This window comes from Cyprinodon tularosa, unplaced genomic scaffold (genome assembly GCF_016077235.1).
Source record: "Cyprinodon tularosa strain WSP-4 unplaced genomic scaffold, ASM1607723v1 ctg750, whole genome shotgun sequence".
Classification (NCBI taxonomy): Eukaryota; Metazoa; Chordata; class Actinopteri; order Cyprinodontiformes; family Cyprinodontidae; genus Cyprinodon; species Cyprinodon tularosa.
This window is the reverse complement of record NW_024039508.1, coordinates 20,822-38,250: the sequence shown is the minus strand read 5'-3', so window position 1 is coordinate 38,250 and position 17,429 is coordinate 20,822. Positions and strand designations below refer to the sequence as shown.

The window sequence follows — 17,429 nt, the reverse complement described above, 5'->3', positions numbered from 1 at the left end:
AAATGTCTCTAAGATAAGGAGGCGCTAATCCATTTAAGACTTTATAAATTAATAAAAGCATCTTAAAATCTATTCTGTAAATGACAGGCAGCCAATGTAAAGGGGCCAGTATAGGCCTTATATGGTCACGCTTCCTGTAAGAAGCCGAGCCGCTGCGTTCTGGATCAATTGAAGTTGCTGCATCTGTGATTTATCCATGCCTCTATGTAATGAATTGCAATAATCCCACCGGGATGTAATGAAAGCATGGATAAGCCTTCAAAGTCCTTAAAACAAAAATAGGATTACATTTTTGCTAAAATCCGGATGTGATAGAAACTTGATCTAACAACAGAGCTAACTTGTTTATCTAGCTTTCAACAGCTGTCAAAAGTAAAACCAAGATTCCTTGCAGAGGTCTGACAAAACCGAGCTAAAGAACCAAGAAGTATGAAGACTCTGACTAAATAATATAACTTGAGTTTTACTTTCATTAAGGTGAAGAAAGTTTTGTTCCATCCAAGATTTGACTTCAGCTAAACAATCTATCAATAGCTGAAAAGATTCATTTTAAGAATTTGTCTGATTTAAAGTTTGCTGATCTGCAAAAATAAAAGCTAAAAAAAAAAAAATCTGTGGGGGCATATCTTTATGAAATGCTGTGACAGGGGCATTATTCACTTGATGGCTTTTTGCGAACCACATTCGCTATTAACCCACTTATCCTATCATTTCTTTCAGTCTGGACAAAAATCCCATATTTAATTGGACTGGCTAATTTGCATCACAATGCTTTTTGACAATCTACTTTTATCAGTTCATCATTTCAAAGGCCAAGTGTCTTAAACAACCGGGCAGTGATTGCTAATTAAAGCAAGACTCTTTTATCTATGATGTAATTTCCTAAATGTAATGCAAACTGCCTGTAATTCAAGAGGAAATTAATGCAACACTAGCATGATACAACCGAATTATGCAACAGGCAGTTCTCTGTCATCTCTGGTTTGTAATTAAACTCAAACAGCATGTTAACTTACTGATTTTAGGCATGTGTTCTGTTTTTAAGGATGCTGAGTTATTGAGAAAATATTTTTGAAAGCTTTCTCCCAGAAATGATTCATTTTGGGGAATGTGTGTTGTTCTCAGAAGGAAGATTTGAAGAAACAATGGCAGAGAGTGAATCAAGACGGCACTGCCTGGAAGTGGTTGTAACTTGTCTTGATATATGGGGTCTTTCTTCCTGTTTCACTGTAAACCTGAGCATATTGTGTCTTAGCAACCGGGGAAAGTTTTAATAACACTTTCTTCCCCCGTTTATAAAGTTCCCTTCATCAATCTCAGTAAATGAGCCACCCATCACCACTAAGCCTTCAAAACTCAGACAATATTCTGCCCTAAGATGAGGTCTGCAAGTTAAACATTTGTACACCAGTTTTATGCTCAACCCCTCACTGCACACAGTTTTCGGTAAAGAGTTTTATTTGAAATTTACAAGCAGCTGGATAAAAAGAAGAAACCATTGAATCTGCTTCTACATGTCTTGTTTTTACTCTTCAGCCTTGGAATTGAGCTTGGCAGAGATCATAAAATGTGTCAGTGCTGCAAGCTTTTACTGGCTTGAACTACTACATGTATAACTTATTGAAATTTTTGTTGTAATCCTGTGTGATGAAATGTAGCTTCTCTTCCTGCTCTGTCTTTTTGTTGGTGTTGTGTACAGAAGATGTTTATCTCCTCTGCACTCAATGATTTTACCATTTGCATCTGGCTGCTGTAATCTTAGCTGGTAAAATCCAAGCACAAGCTTCAAGTTTGTGTGTTACACATGTTTTGTTTTCTGTAGTATCATTATTCCAAAGTTTAAAAGGTATCTTTGACACCCCAGCTGTCTATGCAGTGGTGGCCTGAACTGAACTAGCATGTAGTGACAATAGGCGGCCAATCACATCCTGATCCTTATCTTGAATCTTATTAAAGCAAAATATTTTAGTATTAAGTCATGTACCTCTCTCTGAATTCACATCACCTATAAACAGGTAACTGCTGACAAGCATGAATGTGTTCTTTCATTGCTTATTGAATAATTGGAATTAAATAATCATACGATTACACTGTAACAGTTTGCTATGTTAGAAGTTCCACTTTTAGTCTTTTTATCGAGATTTATGTGACGGACCAAAGAGGTTTAGTGTTAAGATAGGTTATAAAACATTGTCCCGTGATTCAAACCTCTCACTGACCTCCTTACCAGGTTAGGGCGAGGTATTCTATCTAAAGGACAACTATCTAGACTGTATAATGAGACAAATTGTTGAAGGAGAACCATAAGGTGTCACAATTTTAATTTGTCATGAGTCCTATTAGGCATAGAGATGTGCAGAAGAGAGTCATAGACAATAAAATCTTAACTTTTAAGTCCTACATATAAATCTAAGTGGTGTTGTTGGTTCTACATGTGACCCTAAGCACACTGTCCCTACTGTGATACATGCTGGATTTATTGGATTTTCTTCATCTAGAACAGCTGCTTTGACTTGTTACCTGACTGGAGCTGTTGTGAAGAAGAGGTCAAATGCTGGGAATCCAGATAGAAAACTAGTTTGAGACTCGGGAAGACTTTAATAACCCTAAATGTATTATGAAATGGTTTTTAATGGTCCATGCAAGTCTAGACGTAAGACCTGCCATATATTCCAGCTAAGAATATATGGCAAGATTTGAGGAGTTATGTTCCGTAACTATTTATCTTAATCCAACGGACTTGAGTTCAACTAAGGGATTGATTACAAAGAAAATTACACTATTTGTTTATTTGATTAAAAAAAGGAAAACATTTTTTTTTTAATCCTCTTATCTACTATGCACTTTGTTTAAGTCCGTCCCATATGATCTTATAACATACTTTAGCTTAGGATTAGTTACTTGCTGTCCTTTTATCATAATTTATTTTAGAAAATATTTCTCTATCCTCAAATATATCTATGCAACATCAGATGTGAACAAATACCATACCATCCTTTATGTTTTTATTGTGTTTAGCTGTCTGCTTTGGTAACAAAAGCTTGTTGATACTGTCCACTGAGTCGTGGTCAGGGTGCAAAGGAGGATACAGTAAGAGAGAGAGAGGAAAGGTGTTTGACGCCGCTCTCAGGAGCCGTGTGTGACCCTGCTGCAAATAGAGAGGAATGGTGGGTGAAAGGCCACCGGCTGCTGCCAAAACTGAAACCAGTGTGCTATTTGCTGTGGAAGTGGAGGCTGAACTGGGCCTGGCTGACTTCAGGGCTTTCCGTGTAATCAAATAGGCATTTAAAAGGCTGACACCCACTCTTAAATCTACGCAGATGTTTTGAATGGAAATATATCGCACTAATATCCTTCAATAAGAGTCTGCTGCGAGTCTGCATTGTGGCTGTATTAGCCACTTCAATGCTGATATGTATAGAGTGGGAAGCCTGGGTTTACTGATTATCTGGGTGATTCATGCCTGGCATGAGTGGTCTATAATCACAGCTGAGCTAATGGAGAAATCAGTGGAAACCATGCAGCTTTGGCAGCCTCCACAGTTTTACTCTTGTTTTTTAGAAGCTTTCCCTGGGAAAAATAAAAGCAAGCGGGTGCAAGGATCACAACACTTAAACAAACAAGCTTGTTTGTGATGAATCTATAAATGTCAGTTTGTACAAAATGTCTTATTTGCTAGTAATTGCTAGAGCAAAGTCCGATTGTGTTTATTATTAAAAGGGAAAAATCATAATTGTCTGCTAAAGTAGGTGTTTTACAGCTTCATGAATGTATTTAAGTGCTTTCAACCTTATAACATTTTGTCGTGTTACAGCCACGTATTATCTCTATAAATGGCATCTGGACAAAATATTAAAAACATCCTGAAGTTTTTAACTTTAATGTAAAGGAGGGAGGTGGGGAGTGGCAGCCTAATGGTTAGGGCATAGATGTCGGAATACTGAGGTTTTGAGTTTGAGTCCCGCTCCCACAGACGGCCACTCTGGGACCCTTAATCCCAAACTGCTCGCTGGGCGCCGCGCAATGGCAGCCCACTGCTCCCAAAGGGGATGGGAGCAGTAAATTTCTCCAATGTGAGATCAATGAAGTTCAATATTATTAGTAAAAGATGAAGAACATTTTCAGGTTACCAATAATTTTGCAAAAAAACAGAAAAAAATGAAAGTTTTCCTTTTTTTTTTTCTTGAAGCCATAGAAAAAAGCCACTTCATCAATGTTTTTATTTGAAACTCCACTGAAGGTAATAATTTTTAAAGGAGCAGACACTGAACTATGTTGAGAAATGTGAGTCTCAGTCAAATCGATACAGATCCCTGATCTAGAAACGCATACCTGGGACGTCGTTCTGGTCTCGGACCTCATTACATCAAGGTCAGATGTTTGGGGATGCATTTCAAAGCAACCCTCCTTAAATTTTCTGGCTTAGAAGAGTGCGGCTTATTACCTGTTGTCTCGCAGTAAAACTGAAAGCTGCTTACAGAGTTTGGCTTTTGTGTCTTTAGTCTGTTAGATAACAGGCTGTCTATTCTTATAATCGGGGGTTTTAATCGTCTGAATATTTCTAAACATGTGTGTGACTCTGTTTCAGCTGCTAAGGGTTAGACTTTATCCCATCAGTTTTTCTATTATAGACAGAGAAAAACATCTCAATTAACATGAACTGTGGTTTTTAAGTGTTTATCCCTAAAAATCTATTAAAAAGCAGTTTTGATTGAAGAATTTAAATTTATTTTCAGCTTTCTTTCATTTGTATGTTTTCTGGAAATTTAAAGCTCCTTTCATCATTAAAACAGACTGCTAGTTTTCTTTTGACATGTGGCAGCCCTGCTTATTGAAACCCTGACAGCTTTCTGTAGCAACTGATGCAAACCATAGATAAGGAAGACATTTATTTTTATCTTGGTGATGCAGGGCTGATTGAATGAGTCACTCCTTGAACCATTAGCACCTTTGATTGATCCTGCTTGTTTTGCAACTTCAGTCAAGGTTGTTATTAAATAAGCTAATTCTTCCTCTAAAGTATAGGTGAGAGTTGAGTTGTATAACATATCTGAACGGCTCCTCTCTGCCCCAGCACGGTTTATTTCCTATGTATTGGCTGGTGGTTAGGCAGTGGTGTTTGTTTAGACACTGCTTCAGTGCAGAGTCTAACGTAAGGTGCATTTCTTTAAGCATTATTTATTTGCATTACTTTATATTTAGCAAATTGCATCAGGTCTTTTGTGGGAACTTCAGGTCATTTATTTCAAATTTCACTCCAAATTTTGGGAATATTAATGTAAATTTGTTAATTCCATGATAAAAATTTAAATTCTCTTGCTTTTGGATATCACTGCTAGATTTGACTTGTCTTTCCTGTTTTGCAGGGAAAGTAGCGGCCCTTTGTGTAAACAGTTGGCATGTTTTCACTTTCTCGTCATTTCTTGGTAGCAGTGCCTTTGTCAAAACTGGAAGTGAAAACTCTGCTAGTTGGTAAAGTTCAGGTCTCTGTGCTTCTCAGTAAAGCTGTCTGTCATTAAAGATGAAAGCAGTTACCCAGCAGCATGCTTTAAACTAGAGATTATTCTTACTTTTTAACATTTTTAACAGAATCTGAATTGGGAGGAGAAGATGGGTGACATGCACTCTTGTTTTGCAAAATAAAATGAAGGATGATGCGTGAAATACAAATCTCTCCCTACTTTAAGTATAGTCCCTCGCAAACACATATATTGCTCTTAAATAAACTGCTTCTTTGTTGCACAAATTAACCACAACTTACCTTGTTCTTTTTCAAATTAAATTAATTTGACATATAAATGGCGCCAATTCACAAGACGTCATTTCAGGGCACTTTACAGAGACTACTCAATCAAGACAAATTGGTTAAAAGTTTTCTATCCATGGAAACTCAACTGACTCCCTTGGATTAAGGCTTTGCAGCAATCCCTCACATGCATGCCTGCAACAATGGGGACAACAAACTCCCTTCTAACAGGAAGAAACCTCCAGCAGGCTCTGTGTGAGCGGCCTTCTGCCGAGGTCAACGGGGGGATCAAGAAGACAAAAGTAGACGCACAAAAGAAACATAAAAGCAGTGATCCTTAAATCACTTCTATGTTAGAAAAGGTAAATCTAAAGTAGCTCCATTCATGAATCCATCTAGGAAAGAAACGGTTGAGCAGATTAACTCGTAGCACAACCAATAAACAAAAGCCGCCTACTGTTTATACTGTATACCTACTGTGTCTGGGCTGTCAGCTCTGTTCCTGAACTCCAATCATATTCTGACTCTATTTAAAAAGCTGCAGCCATCAGCTTAATGTCTTTGAATTATTCAAAACTGTCATTTTGAAATGCAGACGGTGTTTATTGCCCCCATTGGCAGCTGAAGTGACAATTGCAGTGGTTTGACCTGTCTTTGAGTCTTTGCACACATACATGGTCTATAGTTGACATTTAAGGATGACAAATCTTTAGCATGACAGTTGTTTTACCCAAAACATGCTTTAGACAAAACAATATTGCTCATCGTTATTGGCAAAAGGATAAGGGATCACTAACATTGCGGGTGAAAACGTACTTTATTTCTGAATAAAATATATATTTATTTTATCCTACCATCTATATAGTAATGTTATCTGTTTTGATGCATTGTCTTTCTCATTTCTAATACTATAAAACACTTCTCCATATGGTTGACTATTACCCAATAACGGGTTTATAAGTCCTACACTAAACTTTTAACACTGATGGTGTTGGGATGGGTTTAACAAGAGATAAAAGTTATCTAATTATTTGTTTTAAGTATACTTATGAAACTTTGTCAAAGATATTACTAATTGCCACTTGGAATAGTCCAATGGTAATAAAAACTGCCAAAATATGTGACCTTAGAAATTTATATGTAAATGTGAAATAGAATTTGGGCAGTTTTATTGCGTCACGATACAGTACATTTTATAAATAAAAAAACAACTTACTAAACTGTATAGATTTGCCAGAGATTCATTAAAATTCTTTATTTTTATTTTAAGAAAATTGTGATTTTTCTTTAGATTATCCTCTGTAGTGAACACCAAATCTGTCCTATCCTGTCTTATCCTATCCATTTTTTTAGACGAGGTCTAATTAAAAAAAAAATTTAACCTCTGCCTTTATTGATCAAATTCAATTGTATTTTGTAGAAAGAACTAATTTCATTATTTAATTTAAAAGATTAACTTGCTAAGTTCAACATTTGAAGTGTAGAGAGCATTGAACAAACAAGTCTGATTTTCTTTCTTTCTTATTTATTTTTTATTTTTTTTAATTCACGCCCTTGGATGCTCTCTTGTCCAGGGTCCTTTGTTGCAGAACTTTACTGCTGCATGGAAAAAGGTTTATTTCATGCATGGATGTGCGCTCTAGCTACAGCTCTCTCCTCCTTTCTATCAGATTCTATCAGCATTACAAGCAATTTAAGAGCTGGAGTGAGAAACAATGCTTCTTACTCTGGTTAAATGTAATGCAACCATAAATCTAATGCCTTCACTATTGGAAAATGACAATTATTTATCTTTTTTTTTATTGCATTTTTTATGCAAATGCAATAAATTGTCCATCTCTTGTGAGTCATGAAGCTTTTATTTTTATTATCCACAGATTTGATTTGATTTAATTGAATTCAAACACTTCATTAATCCAGGAGCTGAAATATTGCAGTAACTCATCAGGAATGTTTTAACCAATCGTTGTAGGTGTTGATAGCTGTAGGCAGTGAGGATCTTCTGTAGTGGTCTGCCTTGCACCAGATCTGTAAAAGCTTCTGACTGAAGACGATCTGCTGTTTTGTCAATCCTCTGAAAAGGATGCTCTCTGTCCATTATCTTCTTCACTCTATGTTGAATTCTTCTTTTTGAAATGATCTCCAGAGGCGTTCCTAGAACAGAGCCGCCCTTATTTATTAGCTTGTTGTGCTATTTTTAATCATTTGATCTGATGCTGTTGCCCCAGCAGATGACAGCAGAGGAGATCAAACTCTCCACAATAGGCTGATAGAAGATATGTAGCATCTTGCTTCAAACACCAAAGGTCCTCAGCTTTCTGAGGAAGTATAGTCCCCTTATTTTTCACTTCTGTCCTGCTGTCCCACGAACCAAGCAGTGTCCTGCAAATGGATTGGATCAAATTATTAAAAGAATATCAATCTCATTTACAGGCGTTTTTTTTAAATGCACAAGAAGTACAGCTGCAGTCGTCACAGAGCTGTGCCAGAGCTCCCAAAACCGAACAGGTAAACAAATTTAATGTAAAAGACGATGGAAACAACAAAGGCTGGTTGAGGTCAGGAACAGGTGATTCTCAGAGAGCTTTTTGTGATGTTTGCAGAAGTTAATTGCAAATTTGATAGGAGCGGAGGGCGATGGTAAAGCAACATTGTAAAAGCGAGTCACAAAAAAAGTGCACAGCTGAAAAAGTCACCTGTCCCTCATTGCACCTTATAAGTATCCTAGTTGTGCAGCAAATAGGATGGTTATTAACATCTGGTGTAAAATTCTGTTTCCACAGAAACGCTAGTTAACCGCGCCGCTTACGTTATGCCGCTTGCATCAGGCGCTGTAAACCTTTCCGGTGTATTTTCCCCTTAAGAGTTCCAGCGAAATTTTTAATATGAAACTTTATTTCACATTAAAAATGTCTTATTTAGTCTGTGTTTGGGTATATATATATATATATATATATATATATATATATATATATATATATATATATTATAATATCCCAAAAAACACTGGGCGGAGGATTCGGCTTTGGGCATATCTCAAGACGACTGGGAATCTTCTTTGCAATTGCAAATTGGTAGCAGATTTATTCAGTTTAAGATAATCTACACATGGCATTTACCCCCCAACAGCTCCACAAATAGAACTTGATTCCCACAGAGATGCAACAAACATAGTGGATCCATCTTTCACATACTTTGGAGTTGCCCAACTCTTCAGGACTGGTGGAAAAATATTATGGACATAATTTTCACTATATTAAAAAAGAGATTTATAATTTCTGAAATACTCTCCATTTTGGGTTCAACCACAGAACTTCCGGACTCACACTTCTCTTCCTTTGAAAGAAGGTGGATAATACTCTCTCTTTCAACAGCAAAACGGATTATATTAAGGCACTGGATGAAAAAACAACCTCCACTCTATGAGGAATGGTTAAAAACAATGATCAAAGGTCACTTCTCATTAAGCTACATCAATATGACTGTACTTGGTCTGCCTTTACCAAATTGCTGACTGTACCTTAATTACCTTAATATATAAGCAGAATGATGGTCGGTGTGGTGTTCTATGAATGCTTGTTTTGGTGTCTGTTTAATGATGTGAGGTTCTACATCACTGTTACCCTTTCTACAAAGGTTTGCTTGTATTTATTCCTCTCACTGCTGGTATCATGAATCAGTCCCTGGGGGAAGTAGGGGGCATTTCCTTCCACACACTGCTTTCAGCTCTGTGTATCTTTGTATTCTCAGGGAGGGCCTCTTCCTCACCACTGGGCTTTGTTATGATGTCTGAGCTCCACCGTGTCCTCTTCAGACAGGACAATAGGCCTGCATTAGACAACAAGGAAGAATGCAATATGTAATCTGTTATTCCTGAATTTGTTTACTAGATGTCTCTGACAATGAGGTTTTTTCTTTGTTTCGGTATTGGATATGAAATAACTAAAGTTTATCATTGTTGTTATGCAAGAAAATTGCAGAGATTTGTATTTTTTTGAATCCAAATACCCTCATTTGGAAATTTACTTTATGTAATTTAAATATCTGGCTTTGCAAGGTTTTTATTATCCACTTATTTTGCAAGAAAATCTACATGAAGGATATAGTTGTTCTCCCAAGTAGAAAAAAACTGCAAATAGTACAAAACACATAAGAATTTTTATACTTTTAGTTTCAAAACGGTGAAAAAATTTAGAAAGGATTATTTTTTTTCTTGACATCTCTAGTTGGTTTTTGGTTTCTTTTGAATATTTTATTTGCAAACACCTGGTAACCCCTTTTAATTTGCTCTAACATGTAATCTTTAGTCTATCTTCCTTACTTTTCATCGTCCTTGTGGTTTCTCATTTTGTGTCAATTTTCTGCAGTTGGACCACATCCTTTATCCACCTCCTTCACTCCTGAGAAAGTCCAGTATTCCTGAGCTATCCCACGGATTGGGGCCTGCCCTGAAATTCAAAAGGCATCTCAGTGAGGATGGGAAACAGCTTCGTAGAAGAAGCCTGGGTGGTGGTTTAACAGGTAATATCTTTGTATTTATTCATCTCTTACAAGCAGATTTACCAGCTAAAAAGAAACTAACAGATATTGATTTTGTGGACTTCCTTCTGATCTGTTTTTTTATTTTTTTTAAATCTATGCCACCATTGTGACTCATACTGTTGTCTTACTGATGACAAATGCATGACGTCCTTTGTTTTTAAAAACACAAAGCACATGTAGATGCTGTGGATTCCCGTACAGCCCATGTTTACTGTAATTACTCTTACTCATAGGAAAAAAAGATCTGTAATGGTTAATATCAAAGGCAGAGAAAGACTTTGCTTTGACCTGGTTGTTTTTTATTTTTATGGACATAACCAACTTTTGTCACCAGTCAGAGCATCTTTATTATGAAATAACCCCAAGGCCGTCCTAGTTGAAGGTAGAAAAGAGTCTTTAAACTTGCTCAGCAAGTCTAGCAAGCCACTTCAGAGAAGAGTAATCATAGGTCTCTCCAATAAGCTGCTGAACATTTTCCTGTTGATGCGAGTATAAAAGCTGCCGCAGAGGCAGGTTGTGGGAAACTTTCTAGCTCCCAGAACAGAAGTCGGTGCTTTAGCTGACATTTGACTGAAAGGACACTTTGACGAAGTCTCATTATGTAAAAATCAGAGTCTGACTAAACTGAAGTGCAGGTTTGTTGGTAATAAGCTGCTCTTTGACCTGATTATATAAATTAGATCTTTACGACACTCAGTTTTATTCATTTCTTAGACAAAGGGATAAATGGTTGCTTCAGTATGGAAGGATTGTCTCCCTATTTCTAAATGTTCAAAGGACCATATTCAAGTTCTGAGCAGGGCGGATTCAGCCTGTGGGCTGCTTCTTAAAAAGGCTTGTTGTAAAACAAGCGTTATTCAAGGTTTTATCTTTTTATTAATTTCAATGGTTTATTTAGAAACCTTTTCGTTGTCCTCCCATCTGCTTTTCCTCTACAAGCTAGTTTATTGGGAGTGAAAGGCAGCAGGATGAAGTCTGTATCACATACCTCAGGGAACCAGTCAAAACTAGCCGCTCACAGGGGCGTAATTCGCAGGAACGAGTTGAGGCAAGATTTTAAGCATTATTTTATAAAAAAAAAAATCAAAAGTATTTTTTTATTTGACCACTTTATATGCTTAGTGTTGTGACTTGCTCAAGATATTTCAGCACAAGTGGATCAAGAATTGGTTAAACTACTTACACCCTCTCCAGAACATGGCATTGGATATGATCTATTCTTCTCAGAATGGATTTCATTTAGGGAAATATGTCATGCTGTTCTAACTGAAGGACCTGTTATGAAATTAGACACTAAAATATTCCTCTGAAGACGAGTAGTACACACCGTTCTAGGAAATCTTCAATTTCTTAGCAATTTCTCGCATGGAATAGCCTTCATTTCTAAGAACAAGAATAGACTGTCGAGTTTCAGATGAAAGTTCTCTTTTTCTGGCCATTTTGAGCGTTTAATTGACCCCACAAATGCTCCAGAAACTCAATCTGCTCAAAGGAAAGTCAGTTTTGTAGCATCTGCAACAAACTAAATTATTTTCAGATGTGTGAACATGATTGCACAAGGGTTTTCTAAACATCAATTAGCCTTCTGAGCCAATGAGCAAAAGCATTGTACCATTAGAACACTGGAGTGATAGTTGCTGGAAATGGGCCTCTATACACCTATGGAGATATTGCACCAAAAACCAGACATTTGCAGCTAGAATAGTCATTTACCACATTAGCAATGTATAGAGTGTATTTATTTTAAAGTTAAGACTAGTTTAAAGTTATCTTCATTGAAAAGTACAGTGCTTTTCCTTATAAAATAAGGACATTTCGCTGTGACCCCAAACTTTTGAACGGTGGTGTATGTTTGCTAGTCTCATCTTTGTGTTTGTTGCACTTTTTGCATTTGCTGCATGTTTAGGTATTTGTACCTTTGCATCTCTACTGCAAGTGGGAGTATTTTGTCTTGAATCTTTATTTTCTTAGTCAGAAGTTAAAGGAACTAAAATAGTTTTACTTGTGCCATGCTGTTAAATGTCTAAGACGCTTTTCGATAATTTTATTTTTTCTTTAGCCTTAATTTAACCTGGAAAAAGATTACTAAGATGAAAAATACCCTTTTTAAGTCTCACTTGGACATCACAAACAATACGAGTAATACACAACAAGTTCCCCCAATCAAGATACACAAACATGTCAGTATTTTCTTAGTCAGATTGTTAAAGAGTATAAATATTAAAAACAAAAAAGAAAAAAGCCAACAGATCACAAGTTTCTTTCTTCCTGTGGATTGAAAGTTTCTTGGTCTTATGAATAAATTTCCCCTTTGGACACAAACCAATAAATGGCTCTTTTGTTCCGTCTTCCTGCTTGGTTTGTTTATTGCAGTAAATTAGAACAACTCTGGCTTTGTGTATTTTACGCCTTTAAAAGTCGGATTATTTTTATAGCTGTATATATAGAGGATTTCACCTTGTTGATTAAAAAAACACTGCTGACCTTTTGACTAATAAAATGGATGCAGCTTTGGATAAATGCATTAACCTTTAGTTGTATGTTGCCACAAAAAAGGATAAAAGGATGGATAAATGAAGCTTAAGCCAGCATGGATGTTTCCTTTTGGTATTGCTAAACAAATGTTTTCTTCTAGAGCTAGTTTACACACCCAGCAGGAAGATCTCTAAACAGTGAGCATAGATTAAAGCACTGAATTATTCATTCATTCAGCAGAAAGTGAAGAACATTAAGTGTTGTTCTTTGCTCATTGTGACCTCAAAGGTATTTAAAAGACTTTAATTTTCATTTCACATCATTGGCTTCAAAATCCTCTATGGGTGATTGGGTTTTGGATAAGGTTACATTGATAGGCTTATTGGAGATACTTTCAAATGAATTTTTTTTGCATTAATTTACTCAAAGTTCCAATGCATAATTTTTTAAAAATATGGCTATGATAAATCCATCAATACCCGTATGTGCTGATTCACACCTCTCCAAGTGTTGAGTAGTTTGTGATCACTTCCTCGATGCCGGGATGTGAGGGCCTGTTGTCAGGAAAAACATTCACCCATAAGGAAGCGCCTCACTTTTTCCTTCTCATCCTGTTTATTCACACTCCAATTTTCCTGGATTTAAAGCATTGATAGCAGAAATATGACACAGCAGACAAAGGTTTCTAACTTACCATCTTCTGATAATTCTGATGATTTTATTTTGCTTTTTTTCTTGGTAGAATATCAGTCAGATTTTTTTGTATTACATGGATTTGGTGTAGGCTTTAACATGCTATTGACATGGTACTGAATCTTTTTTATAATTTTCAATCTTGGCTGCACAAATTGTGCTTATGCCAGGCCTTATCCACTGCTTTGCAAACTACAAATTACAGCAACATCTATATTTAAGGTGTCTTTATAAGCTGTTACCAGTTTCTGCCTCTGATTACTTCTCCTTTTTCTTTTCATGTCAGCTAATTGAGTTTTGTTCCAATTTGCTGTACTAGATGTTTTATTTCTCTGTAAAGATCTTTTATTAAACAACCAGATTCATGAAAGATTAGATGGTAACTGTATTTGTCGCTGTCTGTTCTTATCCAAAAAAAAAAAGCCCAAATATGATTAATTTTCTATCTATTTCACCCCAAAAAATATGCAACCATTTCTGGCACCTACTTTATTATGTTTAGTTACTTTAATATATGGTTTTATGTTCTACCATGCAAACATGTGTTAAAGTAGCTAAATATGATGATGTAAAGCCAAAGACGGTTGCATTACTTTTTTTCCAGTGTTGCAATAAGATTGTGGAGGCGGCTGTATTTTTTCATGTTTTTTTTTTTGCAAAATCATATTTCCTAAATTCTTTTTAAGGAAAGTTTTCTAATTTCTTTATTTTAAAAAGTTGATTAGATTGGAAAAGAATAGGAACTTTAAAAAACCAAAATAAAAAGAGGTGATCCAGGGCATCTTGTCTCTCTGGGGTGTAAATATGAAGTCACAAAGATTTATTTCTCAGACACTCCTCAAAACGGGAAAGTCGAGAGAACCTACCATTCAAGTTGGACGGATACATGCCTATCTTAAGCCAAAAAATACCTGTAAAACAATTACAGTCCTTCCTTAACTATCTGAGAGCAATTCATAGAAAAATGAAAACAATTAGTGGTATGTAGAGCAAGGCTGGAAGAGGGTCTGTGTTTGTCCTGCAACCATAATTAGAATGGAAAAGAGATTAAACTCAAAAAGATCCAATTAGAGACAAAACCAAACTCTAATAAATTCATATAGAAGGTGTTTTTTTTCATTGTTAGAGGTGCTAAAATACAATATGTTGAGATTTGGCTGCAGTTTAACCTTTCAACAGCTTGCAGGAAAAGGTATTAAAATTGTATTATGCTTTGAAAATATTTGGATTTATTTTCCTTATCCAGATCTTGTACTGTCTTGCAAGTGTTTGTTCTGGCTTTTGGAAAAGACTAAAATACCCCCATTAAACCTTTTTAACAGATCCTGTATTCAGTTTGTTGATAAATGTTGTCAGCAAGCGATGAAGCTAAAACAGCCGCCCTTCGTATCACCTGATAAAAATAGATTCTTTTCTCAGGATAAATGAACTGGAGACATCCTCTTGCGGTTAAGAGCACAGATCCCTTCCTTTGTTTTGGTTTTTGTTTTTTATATTTGGGGAAAAACAATTACAGCTTCTTGTATTTTTCCTTACAGTACAATAAAAAAATATATGTTCAGATTAATAAGAAATGATCATTTGAGGCATTAAAACTGTGCATATTGCTGACGTTTTCAGTTTGTAAGCTTTTATTTTTGTTTACTTTACTGAGACTTTATGACTAGAAGAGGCATTAATGAGGGGGATCGGCAGACAAAATGGCTTTTACTGCCATCTAGCTGCAAGGAATAAAAGTGGATTAAATGATATTAAAACATATTAAACATTTTTAGATGTGTTTCCCTTCTTGAACCGGAGCATTTCTTTTCTGGGCGTATGTAATTGTTTGGTTGGAAGTGAGCTTTTAATAGGCTTTCCCCTGGCCTAATTTAACTGTCTTACTTCCTGCTTGTTTTGTAAGAAGGTTAAAGTGCCTAACAGGTGCAGTAATAGACAGCAGGGATTTTCTCATGTTGCAGAGCAGCCTTTGACTTGTACCTGACAAAGGTTATTACAGTTAAATCAAGCCATGTTCATTTCTTCCTTGTTTTTGTTTTTTTGCACACAATCCTAATTATAAATCCAGAGTTTTCATATTTACTGTAGTGTAAAACTTAATCATTGTCTATTGGTAATATGCCAAATGAAATGTGCTTTTCAGCTGGTATGATTGTGGCGTTTTGCAGGAAAGTACCTGTTGCTGCCTCCCAGCCTTCAACAGACCCAGACGCTGCAGCAGCCGTCATCTGACACCTCCAATCTGGTCCGCATGCGATCCCTGAACCTCGGAAAGTCCGACCCTTCGCTCACCTCTAGTACGGTGAGTGATTGCTATTTATACTCCAGCTTTGGTTTTCTGCCCCACATAATCAGAAATAATATCCTGTTTATAGCGAACCTTCTACTTAATTGGTGCACATGGTGATATCAGAAACCAGAAGTAGTTTATATGGACTTAAATATCACCAAAGTTTTTACCTTGACTGGATATAAGAATTTAACACAAATGCATACATACAGGCTGAAAGACCCAACCTCTCCGCTTAAAAAATTGCACATGAACAACCCTGTACCTACTTCTGAGAGGGAATGCCTATAAAGTGCATGCTCCAGCATGCATAAGTCCATTTCAACTTGTGGACGCTCTGTTTAAAAGTTGCTGTTTGCATCGCTCATACAAGCTTACTTTCCAAAACTCACAAGACTCACCACCAGTAAGTGAAAATGGGAACGAGCACGTAGGACGGCCTTATGTAAACATATCACCAGAAAGACTGACAATTAGGAGGACCACTAATTTTGATGATCCACCCGGAAGAAGAACATCCACTATACCTTTAAATTGACTAATTATAAATGACAGCAATTCTTTAGTCATACTGACCACTCAATACTACCCCACTCTGAGACACTTTCCATAATTTTAACTAATATTCATCAGTTTTCTGAAGCTAGTTAAACATGGAATGTGCATGTCATAGTAATTGTATTTTAGATCCAATTAATGAATTATTGCTGGTTGTTTATTGCAGCAGAACCTGTCTTTGAAAAGCATTAAGATATTCTGGGAAAGTTATCAACAAGCTAAAACAATACAGCAGATTTAGACAGATTCTACTTTTATGGGGATGAAGTTAATTAAATGCATTAGTTTCCTGTAGCTGGACAGACTACTTAACACTCTATGGATATAATTAACCTAAACAGACATTAACCGGGTTGCATATTTGCTTTTTTTATATTATCAAAATATTCAGCAATAAAATGTTTTCCTTATATTGTACAGGTCAAGTTTAAATTTGTTCACTTTGATGGGATTTTGCTGTCATTTATGTCAAAACAGTTATAGAGATCAGTAGCAGAGATGATAACCTGTAGGAATAGTAAAGGAGGGGAAAACGATTGAGCTAATCACAACTGGTGATATCGCAACAATAAACAATATCAGTCTTATTTTTCCTGATCTTATTTTCTTGAACACAATCGCACCTTGATCTTGCAATCATTAGTAAAATTATGTAAAAATATAATGCTTTGTTTTGAGATTAGAATAAAAATGACATGTCAGAAAGTATTTATAGCCTTCACAATAAAGAATGGAAAAATATTTACTGGCATTAAGAGGCAAACTTTCTTTTTTCTTTTCCCACTGATATTTTGACAGCTTGTTTTTCTTTCTCTCTGCCAGTAGTTACATGGTTGTCTGCATTTGTATTTGAGGTTGTAAATCTAACCCTAAAGCCAAACTTTTAACCCAAATCATAACAGCTGCTCAGTTTGTTTTTTTTTTACCCCATTTTCCCACATTAGACACTGGACACATCTATTAATAATCTTGTTTTTCTTTTACAAGACCTCAAGAATTTTAGCAGAGGAATTTTCCTCAACACAGCTTAAATATTCTAACAAGTATCATTTCTAAATAAATCCAGACAAAAGCTGAAAATCATATCAAATAGTATTCTGAGAAGCAGAGATTAATTCTGATATA

General features: G+C 36.0%; 1 protein-coding gene across 1 annotated transcript in view; it reads left to right on the top strand.

The window, feature by feature from the left end:
* LOC119773224 overlaps positions 1 to 15,878 on the top strand; it is a 38,861-nt gene extending 22,983 nt beyond the window's left edge. The window contains exons 2-3 of the mRNA XM_038270120.1: positions 10,114 to 10,267; positions 15,625 to 15,878. Of these exons, the coding sequence (XP_038126048.1) occupies positions 10,114 to 10,267; positions 15,625 to 15,863 (393 nt within the window). The 3' untranslated portion in view covers positions 15,864 to 15,878. The remainder of the gene's footprint in view (positions 1 to 10,113; positions 10,268 to 15,624) is intronic.
* The last annotated feature ends 1,551 nt before the right edge of the window (positions 15,879 to 17,429 follow it).